Source organism: Panicum virgatum, chromosome 6N (genome assembly GCF_016808335.1).
Source record: "Panicum virgatum strain AP13 chromosome 6N, P.virgatum_v5, whole genome shotgun sequence".
NCBI lineage: Eukaryota > Viridiplantae > Streptophyta > Magnoliopsida > Poales > Poaceae > Panicum > Panicum virgatum.
Window position 1 is genome coordinate 3,957,784 of NC_053150.1, and position 12,154 is coordinate 3,969,937.

The 12,154-nt window shown below is 43.8% G+C and overlaps 1 protein-coding gene and 2 long non-coding RNA genes across 4 annotated transcripts; 1 reads left to right on the forward strand and 2 right to left on the reverse strand.

Annotated features, from left to right (window-relative positions):
- Positions 1 to 142: 142 nt before the first annotated feature.
- Positions 143 to 6,030, reverse strand: LOC120677633 (BTB/POZ domain-containing protein At1g30440-like). Its single transcript, XM_039958794.1, has 5 exons — positions 5,404 to 6,030; positions 4,890 to 5,286; positions 2,980 to 3,049; positions 1,641 to 2,867; positions 143 to 931 (listed from the first exon to the last, which is right to left on the reverse strand). Exons 2-5 carry the CDS (start codon positions 4,946 to 4,948, stop codon positions 329 to 331), a joined length of 1,959 nt encoding a protein of 652 aa, XP_039814728.1. The 5' UTR covers positions 4,949 to 5,286; positions 5,404 to 6,030; the 3' UTR covers positions 143 to 328.
- Positions 6,031 to 8,334: 2,304 nt separating this feature from the next.
- LOC120677634 lies at positions 8,335 to 10,157 on the forward strand. The gene is made up of 3 exons (XR_005676385.1): positions 8,335 to 8,876; positions 9,361 to 9,499; positions 9,700 to 10,157. It is a non-coding gene; the product is annotated as an uncharacterized LOC120677634 (long non-coding RNA).
- A 259-nt stretch (positions 10,158 to 10,416) lies between these two features.
- LOC120677635 lies at positions 10,417 to 11,978 on the reverse strand. Of its 2 annotated transcripts, none has more exons than XR_005676387.1 (3): positions 11,807 to 11,978; positions 11,268 to 11,448; positions 10,417 to 11,176 (listed from the first exon to the last, which is right to left on the reverse strand). It is a non-coding gene; the product is annotated as an uncharacterized LOC120677635 (long non-coding RNA). The 2 variants fall into 2 exon arrangements; XR_005676386.1 differs by having other exon boundaries at positions 11,801 to 11,978.
- Between the last annotated feature and the right edge of the window lie 176 nt (positions 11,979 to 12,154).

Here is a 12,154-nt window from a genome sequence, read left to right on the forward strand (position 1 = left end):
TTTCCTGACCAATAGTTTGTTTAGAAATTAGATTAGAACTTTCAAAGGAATCTCGAAGGATACTGCTGGTAAATTATTTTGAGTTCATTCATGGACATCCCTTGATTCAATGAGGCAACCGAGTACTGAAGCACTTGAGTGATGGATGAGAAATTGAAAACGGCTGGCAGGCAAATCCAGTGGCTGTCAAGATAGAACAAAAGATGCTGATATTGCTATGCATTTTCCACTTAGCAAATGTCAAAAAAAAAAACTTTAGCATAAGACGGTATTTTCATCAGGCGGCAAGTTCATCCCGGGTCTGTACTGGTATATGTATGTAGAATAGCTAACAGGTTGGCAGCTTCATCTTGTGCTTCCTGAGCTTCAGCTGCGGCGCGCCCTCACCGCCGGCACCACCCTTCACCACGGCCACATTGTCCTCGCTCTCCGTCGCCGCTGTCTTTGACGTCTCCGGAGCAGCATCCTTGTCCTTGGTGCTGCAAACCTGCGGCTTGGCGGCGAGCGCAAACGGGAACCTGCTCTTGCCGGCGCTCCGGCTGCGGCCGAGCCGCTCGATGTCCTGCCGCATGGCGGTGCACTCCTTCTCCAGCTCGGCCACCCGCTGCTTCATGCTGTCCATGCCTTCACGCAGGGTCTGGTTTTCCCTGGACGCCAGGGGCCAGCCGGCTCCACCGCGGTGGTGCTCGCCAGAGACGGGTTGGCCGCCTAGCTGCCGCGAGACACCACCATCAAGGGGCTCGGAGATCATGAGGCATTCCGCGATGGAACTCCGCAACTGGAGCTGCTCGAAGAAGAGCACCTGCACGATGACGCGGAGCGGGAGGCGCTCGTTCTGCGCCGCGTGGGTGCATGCCTCCAAGGACAGCTTCTGGCAGTCCATCACCCGGCAGAGCTCTTCTTTGTCCGACTCTGACAGATATGGATGCGCCTATCCACGAAAACAAATTAAACTATGAACAATTTCAACATAATCGTTTATAGCAAGAAGATGACACATTAATAGTGCTAATTGCATTAAGCTTGAGATCTTCATTGATTCAGATGGAAAATAAAAATAGTTAGTAGCCAACATGCATGCATGTGCCAGTAATACAAACCAAAGCATTTTTTTGTCAAATAGACTCAGATTAATTATATGTCAGAATATGTCTGTTGCTAGCATTAGTGGCTATATATAGCTGATCAGTGATACAATAGTATGTAATAAGCAACATCACAGTGGAGTAAAAATAATTGATTCATTAACCTATACAATTAGGGAAAAGGCTACACACACGTCTGGAGTGTCAGACTACATTACAACCCTCATGTGAAACAGCAGGTGGCCTGTGGGACCATACTCCTGCTTTGCACCTGGTCGGACATGAGTCGTACGACTCTGTCAGATGTAAAGCATCATTCATACAGTTAGTTTGACAGATTTTTGGAATGGTGGGCAGTCAGAACAATATCCACCATGTTATTGCAGTGATACCATATTGAAGGATAAGATCAACTGTGAAATGCATGTACAGTACAAGAATCGAAAACAATACATGTATACAAAAGGCTTTGTCATCTCAAGGTATATGAAATTTTTACATTTGAGGGTATGACTGTGTTCACGGAGAGAAAGGGAAGAAACGAAATAATGTTACCTTAAGATATATGTCAATAGCACGATAAAGTCCGTCATCTATCGGACGGGCATACTCCGGTATAGCAGCTGCCAAAGACCGGAATTTTGTCAGCTTCAAGTTCTCATCTGGTGCAACTTCAGCCAGATAACCATCAATCAACTTAGCAACCATTGTTATCGGCATTAAAGATGGTGAAGCTAAGATTTGCCCTTCTTCACCAAGGCCAGGGGAGGCCCCACCAGTTTCTTGGTCCATTGCCAAGAAATGATCTACAATCCTCTGCACACAATCCACATCATATAGTGTTTCTACAGACTCGGAGATGTTTGGTATCAAAAGATCTTCCAGACTGGCCTTGTCAAGCTGCATACCTATCCGTCTTTCCAAATTGGACAAGCAGGAGGTGCTGGCTTTCAGAAAAATCGCTGTGCGCAGAAGGCCAAACAGTAGCTTGCAAGATGTAACACCCCTTTGGAAAGGTAGTAGTCTATCGATCTCCTCAAGAAGATACTTCTGGTCATCTTCAGAGGGGATGGATGTTAAACTTGTTATAGAAAGACAGTTACTGGCATCACTGATGCTTTTACGCCGATTCAAACCAGGCAAACGCCTTTTTGCATAATGGTTAAGGGATCCAACGATAATCTCCTGATTGATGCCCCGATACTCCATGGCTGAGATGAGTTTTTTGTATAAGGGAAGGCTTAAGCATGAGACGTCATCATACCACCAATCTGGGCTGCTATTTCTGGGCCTTGCCCCTGTGCTAATACCATTCCACAAGAGGCTCCCTCCAGGACTCTGCATGGGGCCTCCATACTGGGCTACTGGCCAACCGAATAAATCAGGATCACTGCATGATCTAGTTGCAATGGAGTCCACACACCTCTTTACAATTTGCAATCTTTCGGCAATATCAAGGACGTCATCACAAGTTTGAAGCGCCTTGACCGAGTCTTTCCAGCTCCTGAGCACTGTTTGGGTAAGGAAGTTCACTGTCTGTGCAATTAAATTTCCCTCAGATATCTCTTCTGTCATTTCAAGATAATCAGAAGCACAACGAAGGTGTACGACATTGGATGCAGTCATTTCAAACTTTACACCATAGCAAAACTTAGCAGCTAGTTCAAAAGCCTTTGCTCCACCAGGGATATCAGATAGATCAACAACCCAACTATCTTCCCCCTTATCAATTTTCTCTCTGATACACCTCTCCAACAGGCCACTTTTTGACAATAGAGGAAACTGAAATAGCCACCCAAATTCAAAGGAATTAATACACCAGTTCCATGAATGCTAACAAAAAATGGTGTGAAACAAATATACAGCTGCATGACTCATACTGGTGAAATTTTACCTTGTGAAGATGGAAAGACTGCTCCCCAACTACCACAGTTATATCACTAGGAAGACCAGATGTGCAATACCTGCATAATGGACATACCTGTCATCAGTAATTTTCTCTTTGGAGTTTGGATAACTCAATTTCTAGTAAAACATGTATCTGGACAACTCTAACAGACAGACATGCATGAAAACAAGTAGAGAACTCATTTCGTAAAATCATAAAAGATAATTTTCTTGCCACAATCCTAAAAAGGATCCACAATAGGCATCATGTCAAGGTATCCCTGGACATGGAACATTGATAGTGTTGTAAATTTTCAACCTTGAGTTAGCTGATATGTAGTAAAGCTGCTACTTGGAAACATTAACCACTGTTAAAGTTTAGAGATTATCGAGCAGCATGAAGCTATCAAAGTCAGCTATTTCAGAGAGAATAAACTTAGTATTTTACCAAGAGAGTACTTAAAGATAAAAAAAAGAGAGTGTTGGATTAATTGATAAATTTGAATGAGTTGGGAGTCGTCGAGGCAGTGGTCACATTAGTTGATATACATACAGTTTCTATTAGGAAACATTAAACACTGTTTTAAGTGTAGAGATTATTGAACAGCATTAAGCTATGAAAGTCAGCTACTCTATTTCAGAGAGAATAAACTTAAGATTTTACCAAAATAAAAAGATAAAAAAACAGGATGCTTGATTAATTGATAAAGCAATGGTCACACTAGCTCGTTTTTCCCTCCTCCAAATAGTCAGTTCTGAATAATGGATTTGTCCAACCAAAAATCGTTCTTAAAGGTTTATGAATTGGACTAGCTACTGCAATAAGTTATCTCAAGTAGCAGGTTTGCAGTAGTGTATTCACACACTGCAGGGCCAGTACGGCAGTATCCACCACAGAGTAATCAATATAATGTGTCAACAGGGCAGAGTGTGAAGGAATAAATTTGGTTCATTTAGGGGCCGTTTAGTTACCAAAAATTTTCACCCAAAAATTTTCTCCTCCCCTTTAAACACATGTATGAAGCACTAAATATAATTAAATAATAAAACTAATTACACAGTTTGGATGTACATGACGAGACGAATCTTTTAAGTCTAATTAGTGCATGATTAGCCATAAGTGCTACAGTACTCACATGTGCTAATGACGTGGTCAAAGGCCTCAAAAGATTCGTCTCGTGGTTTCCAAGTGAGTTCTGAAATTAGTTTTTTAATTAGTGCCCGAAAAACCCTCCCGACATCTGGTCAAACAATCGATGTGACCTTTGATCCAAAAATTTTCACTAACTAAACACCCCCTTAGTGCTCACCACGTGCAAACAAACTTACAAGTATGAACATAATCCGTGCCCCAAAAGTCAAGGGAAACAATTGTTGCACACAAAAGGGGAAATGGCAGCTATGAATACTAAATCTAGGACAAGATTTTTCAGCGCAGTACAAGTCCTATTTACCCACCAATGCCTTCACCTCAATAACTTCAAAAAAGTAGTACAACAGAATGTAGGCCTACAAAAATAGATTGAACTTTGCTGTGCATAGAGCGCATAAAATGGAAATCTTAGCATATTAATATTAACAGGCTATGTTTACTTCGCAATGCCGTCCAGAAATGTGTATAAGCTAAAAACAAACAACAAAGTTGTAGTCTTAAAGCTGGCTCCCATCTCTTGATTAGAGCCATCCCTCCAGAATTAATTAGCATATTATAATGAGAGCCCCAGATGAAGCCAACAGGAAGCGGTTTGGCAGTGGATGTTCGGCAGCTTTTAGTATAATGCATGGCGCCTTTCGTTCGGCCCATAGACAAATACTAGTGGTCTATGTGGTCGTAGGTATAATAATTGTATCAACGAATTAGTCAATTACAAGCATCGCACAAAATAGAATGTGTGGAAAGTGTGGAGCAGCACATACCATTCCTGCCCTTGCTTCCTGAACACATCTGCTCTGGAACCCAGTTTCTGGCAGGCCATCCCGGAGCGGCAGCTGCTGCTTCAAAGCCCAGTACAGAGGACACCGCACTACATCAATGAGCCGGCCGCTGGGTTCCTTGAGATCAAAGGCAGCAAGGTTGCAGCTTTCTTTTCTTTTTAATTTTCTATCCTCCACGCTCTTGAGCCGAACTCTCCAGAAGAACACTGACGAAGGACGCGGGCAAATTTCCCCCACGAGAAGAGGCTCAATCCAGTGGCAAGGCCGCCGGCGGCGGCGAAGTGAAGACCATGGCGTGGAGCGTCAGAAGGCGACGCTGAAGATCCGCCAGATTACGCGGAAGAGCCACACGAAGTTGCACATGTACAGAGGAAAGCTTCTGATCCAGAAGAAGAATCGCAGAAAACTTGAGAAACTCGCGCCGAAGGAAAAAGAAGTGACTTTCGGGAAGGGAAAGAGCCGGGGGGGGGGGGGGGGGGGGGGCACCGTGGCATACCTGTGCCAAAGCGGAATCCCTGTTCAGACCATCGAGTCCCAAGAGCCCCCTCGCCTCCTCTGGCGGCAGCTCCAATTGACCCGGCAAGATCCAAACTTTGCGCGGGACCCGGAAAGGAAAGAAGCCAAGAGGCCGGCGCGGCGCGGCGCCACCTAAACCCCAGCCAGAAGCACCCAGAGAGGAGGAAGAGGAAGGAGAAACCCCTGGGAGCCCAAGAACCCGGGACGACGCTGCGGGAGAGGAGGAGGAGGATTAGGGGCCCGGATTAGGGAAGGGGAGGGCGAGGCCTTCCTTTCCTCTGTTGTTTACGGAAGGGACGACGGCGGATACAAGGAAGGGAAGGGAATGTTGTGGCCGCAGGAGCATCCAAAGAACATTCTGTTCTACTGGCGTGTGGCGCGGCGCCGGCGCGGGGGCGGGCTGGCCGGGTGGGGGCTTCGCGGTTTTCTATGGGAAAGAAACGCGACGGACAGGGGCGGATTAGAATGGAAGGAGCAGAGCTGGAGGGTGGAGCTCAACACTCAAGTCTCAAGTCGGGGATCGGTACACTGTTCTGCCTGCCCCAGTGCCCCTGGCGACGAGCCGACGAGGGATGGAAGGATGGGAAGGTGAAGAGGGAGGAGAGAGAAGGTGCGTGTGTGGGCCCGGGACCAGCGGGCCCAATCCACTTTGTCGCTGTGCTCCCTCTTTAATTTCGCATTCTCTCCATCCATTCCTTTGACAGGCGGCAGCCATGGAGAAGATGATGGAGAAAGTGAGTGGAGGAGACGAGACGGGCTGTGGCTTGGCCGCTTGGGACCCGGGACCTGCGAGTGGTAGGCCTCACGGTGCCTGCCTGGCACCCAATAACACCATCTAGGGTGTGTTTAGTTGGTGAAAAAATTTAGGTTTGGGTACTGTTGCGTGTTTCGTTGTTATTTGATAATTAATGTCTAATCATGAATTATTTAATATCATTAGATTTATCTTGTGTGAATTAGTTAGACTGTGTAATTAGTTATTTTTTTAATTATATTTAGTGCTTCATGTATATATCTAAAAATTTGATGTGACGGTTACTGTAGAAAAAAATTTGAAAACTAAACGAGGCCCCAATCCAACCCAACCCCTGGTCAGGTTGTGATTAGCTGCTGCTGGCTGCTGTTTGGTCTTTCTTTTGGTTGTGGACTTGTGGTCTCCTGATCGTGGACCGGTCCAGCGATTAAGCGTAGAATGTTCTTCGGCTTTATCGGCCGGTTCCACAAAAAAACAGTTGGGAGATTTCTAGGAACAAAAAAGCATATCCGAACTCGACAATCAAACTATCAAAGCAGTAAGCACGTCTAACGTTGAAGTCAGGGATGAATATCAACTAAAAGGACTAAACATGAACTATACAACTAATTGCATAAATGGTGACTAGTTCTCAAGATTAATCTATAAAGTCTAATTAATCTATCATTTGCACATGTTTGCTGTAGTGCAAGTGCATGACATTATCAATTATATGGAGTAGTTAGATTTAATGGATTCATCTATCGAATTAGCCTTTATTTAGACAATTAGTTTTATAATTAATTTATTTTAATACCTCTAATTGGTGTCAAATAAACATCCCATACCACATGGACTAAGTGGCCTGATCCAAACGGGACTTCACGAGTTCAGTTTTGCAGCGCTTTCGACGAATTTGAATCCTGCAGGGGATCCGAATCGATCGAGGAGCAGATGGGGAGCGACAGATCGAGCGCCCAATGTTTAGGCTGTAGCGCTCCTGGGGTAGTGTCACAGTCACCGTTCGATAGCCTTTTGACTCAAAAGACGAGGCAGGCAGTGTAGTACGGCCCTGTTTAGTTCTTTACATATAAACGAAAAAAATCGTAAACGCATTAAAGTGAAAATGAATCTTACTAATTTGAAGTACTAAATGAAGTCTATTTACAAAACTTTTTGCATGGATGGGTTGTAAATCGCGAGACGATTCTAATGAGTCTACTTAATCCATGATTTGCAACAGTGATGCTACAGTAACCATCCGCTAATTATTAATTAATCATGAATTAATTAGCATTATTAGATTTGTCTCGTGATTTACAACCTATCTATGCAAAAAGTTTTACAAATAGACTTCATTTAGTACTTCAAATGACCAAGATTCATTTGCAAAATTATTTTGCAAAATGAACTAAACAGGCCCTACATGTGCATGGCTAGCTTGAACATGGATGATAAGATTGTCCATGATGATGAGGTGAGCTGGCCATGTTTGGTTAACTTCGCGATTTTTTCCGAAGATTTTTTATATGCATGGCATATTAAATAATGTCTATTTGTAAATTTTTTTCACAGATAGATACAAATCTACGAGCCGAATCTAATGAGTCTAATTTAACTATAATTAGATACAGTAACACTACAGTAACTATACTCTAATTATTTTCTAAGTGTACGGTTAAAGGATTCATTAGATATAGTAACTGCTACAGTACCGTAGTTGCGGAGGTGATTTTGTAATTAAAATCTATTTAATACCTCTAATTAGTGATCAAAGCCGTAAAAAGTTTCACCTTTTTTCATCCCAAACCAACACACAGTGCTGTTTTTTTCACCCCAAACCAAACACAGTGCTGCTTGGCGCACCATGCTAATTTCCGGCTGCCTTGTTCCTGAAGGCAAGAAGATTCTGGCTGGTGGCAGCCTACAGTACAGTGGCAGCAGCCAGTGGAACATGATTTAGGAGGAGAGAGAATCTAAAAGTTTTTTTTAGTATGATGAATATTTGGTTGGATACCAAAATTTGTCATATCAAAAAATGGGGCATGGCCAAACGGGTGAATGTTTACCGGCGGTACCGTCCCGGGCCGGTAAATTATTTACCGTCGATTCCGACCGCTTTGAGATTGGTGCTGGTGGACGCTGTGCCTTGCTCGATGTGCGGCCTGAGGCTCAGGCGAGATTCCTTCCTCGGTCCCACTGCTCCTTGGACCCGAGGCCCGAGCCCGCGCTGCGGCGCGGAGGCTTCTTGCCTCCTCCGCCGCCGGTGCCCCGAGCTTCGGCGCGACTGCGGCCGTGACCCCCGCCGCGCGTCGCTGTCCACTGCTCCTTGGCCCCTGCAGCAAGCCGCTCGAGGTTCCTGACGCCTTGAGGCCCGAGCCCACGCGGCGGCTTCTTGGCTCCTCCGCCGCCGCTGCCTCGAGCTCCGCGGTGACCGCGGCCGTGACCTCCGTCGCCGTCGTGGTAGCCACCAGCCGTCTTCTTCAGTCTCTCCAGAATCGAATCCCCATTCCCTTTCTCCCGTATCTCCAGAATCGAATCCCCATTCCCTTTCTCCCGTATCCCCTACACTGTTCCCCCATCAGTGCCTCTTATTTTTGTACCCCCTTCCGCTTGGTGATGTGAATATTCAATTTGTCATTCTGCACAAACAAGCAGAAGCTGGAGAGTTGGAATTGGCTTCTAGCATCCCTGAATTAGAGTCAAAGTTGCGTGAGCAGGTAAATTGGTGCCGCACAGGATTTTTTTAGCTTCAGTGACGATTCTTCCATTCGGGGTGATGTTTGCCGTGATTTACCCATTCTAAGCAGTTCATGTAGTCAAGGTTGTTTGTTAGGTGTTATCTGGAGCCCTCATGCTCTGTACCTTGTTTGCATCTTCCAGTTAAGCCTAACTTGCCAATCGCCCGAAGCATGCTTCTGTATCATTGTAATTACCTCCATTATTACAAAGGAAGCTTATTAGTATCTTGATTATCTCGCAAGTTGTATGGATGCTTGTGAATATAGTACTGGCTGCTGTGAATATTCAATGTTAATGAAGTTTACTCTCGTTTTCCTTTGCTGCCAAGGCTTGCAAGCTTTGGATTTGGGAAGGCACTGTTTTGTGACATGTAATGTTTAGCTAACCTTAATTTAAATCAAATTTAGAACAGGTCAGGTAGTTTTCATTGTATCTAGCTGAATCAACTTGTGGTTTTTGCAGGGTTTGATGAACAAATTGAACAGGGTACCAACTTGTGTTAATTTTCACCAAGACCATGTACCAAAGAGGTTGCCTTAGCTCTTCCCTACACGGCAAAAACCCGCAGCATCAAATTGTTTTTCATCAGCACCCAACAATGGTACTCTAAAAATACGAAATTCATCCAGTGTTCCAAAAACAGGCTTTCTATAATTAAATACTGCAAGTGGTACTTATTTGTCATTTATTTGCTATTGCCTGCTGAAAATCTGTTTTTTGAAGAAAATGCCAATTTACAATGTTGTAGCCCTGTCAAGTCTCCATTTTCGGTTCCCTTACCATGTATGTTCTTACATTCAGGTGGTAGAGTATAACTCATTTTGAAGTTGTCGAGGCAGTGCCATTGGAAGTTGTGGTGCTGTGCAATAGAATGTTGAGCTGGGACAAGTTTCTGATCAGTAGTAAATTCATGGCTGATTTTGGTGCCATTGGAAGTGCCAAAATCTGACCATTGGAAGTTCATGCAGGCGGACCACTAGATTAATCCTGCTGAATCATTGTACCAACTATACTGTTTATGGCTGGGAATTGTGGCGACATCCCAGGATTGTTGATTGACCTCTTGGAGATGATCTTGCATCAATGTAGTAGCCATGTTTTGCGCCCTTGCTGGTCAAATATTTGATATTTTGGCATGTACTACTAATCTTGTTATGGACTTATGGTCAGTGCATTTGTTGTCTGGATATGGTTGGTACGCTGTAACCCTTGTATATTGAGCATTTTCCCATCTGAAACCAATCTACATTATGCCCAAAGAACTGAACTATTTATATATGGTGGTTCTCTAGGTTTTATTAAGTGCCAATTTGCCATAGTGTTTGCTAAGTGGATGGTGGTGTCACCAACCTGGGCGTGTATTATATAAAAACAGTTAACGCATTACATTTTGGGCTTTTCTGACCATCTGGGCATGCCCTCGCTCTTGTAAAAGGTCTCAATGATGGTCACGAGTTTCTCATCGAAACAGATAAGCATACAAATGTACAGAAAACCCAAATGGCTGGAACTGAGATGTAGATAATCACAAAAACATTTTCTTAGGGCAGCTTTACCATCAGCACTAAAACAGTTGCAACTAAGACTTGTACCAAAACAGAATATGGTTCTTGATACCCTTACATCTAGACAGTTGTTTTACAAAGGTTTGTAAATGCCTTACTGAATATTGATGCAAGGCAATTGAATCTGCAATAATGCCAAAATACTCATCTACCATTTTAAAATAACCACTCATAATCAGCTAAACCCCTATGTCGAATTGCTGCTGAAATTACACCTCAAATAGCAGCCATAACAACACTTTCGCTGAATGTTCTGAGGTTTTTTGTGGTCGTCAAGACCACAAGTGGTGCATCTTCACTGTCTTCCTCGCTTTCTTTCTTGATTTTTTCATCATCTTCTCTTTTAATCATCTCAATGTGTATCCTGTAGCATTTGATCCATGGCCTGCGATGCCTTACTTTCACATCTGGTGCACTCAAACTCAAGAACTCAGAATCACTTAAACCTGCACTAGACCCGGCTGTCCCAAACAGGTTGCCTCTTGTTTCACCATTAATATCAGAACCATTGCTATATTCTGTGCCACTTGCATTTGTTTGACTTTGTACCCATTCGCATTACTAGTTTCCTTCAATTTCATGTGGTCAGCTATCTCCATGAAAGCTTTATGCACATGTTTGTTGCCGATCACAAATGTCTCTGCATCATAATCACCCTCTGTGATTCATTATGTGACTATCTGGTATTCTAGAAATTCCTACTGAAGCATCACCTGCAGTATTCATCATCAAGATGATTAAGAAGGTACAACAAACATTGCAGCATTTTATTATTCCAACACAAAAACACCGTGAGGTGCTTACCAATCTGCTGAAGAAGATACTTGTTGGCTACAATTGTTGGTAGAACCAAACTTCTCTGAATTCAGACTATATGTAGCATCATCAAATTTGCATTTCCAGAAGCCCGGTCACAGCAGTCATCTCCCTCATTAATTTCACTTGTCCTGACAATCCTACCGCCCCCTGGCTGGTTATCACGTCCCTGACCAAGCACACCATGGCTTTTTGCATGACCATGTATTGAAAACTAGATACTGAACGGACTCTTTGATACCACAAAATCAGAAATCAAAGGAAGAAAAGGGCAGTGTTCAGAAAACAATCAACTGCTTGTTTTGCTGCTCATATATCTAATCTAAAATGGAACTCGTAAATCAACACGCACCATGTTGGTTCCAGCTTGTGAAGTTAAAAAGGGAAGGATTCATGAAAAGGTAGCAGGTTAGAGCCCCCTCGTGCTCATCGCCAATGTGCCATTGCGTGATTCTAAGCACATACCAACAACATCTAAGATGAACTAAAAAAGCAACTGAAAATTAAAGGCAAGTTCATACCATTACCGTTCCTATATTGAGCTGGACCAAAACGCCTTGGCCCGGCGACTTCTGGGCACCGGCCGCCATTGTTGCAGGACGTTCCTTGCACATCGCCGCCGCTTGTTTCATCTCTCTCAGCCGCCATTGTTGCATGGATATAGCTCCCATCTCTATCTCCTACTCTTGCATCGTCTCAGCTTATTGTCACACCCGGTTTATGAAGACAAACCGAATGCATCTCATATGTGCGCCAGGATCAGTTTACACACATATGATTAAACATAAAGTGAATATCACAACTAGTGCAAGCGTAAAGAGAGTATTAAAGACTTTATTAAAAACCGAATGTCTTAAGCGAATAAATAAACGTCT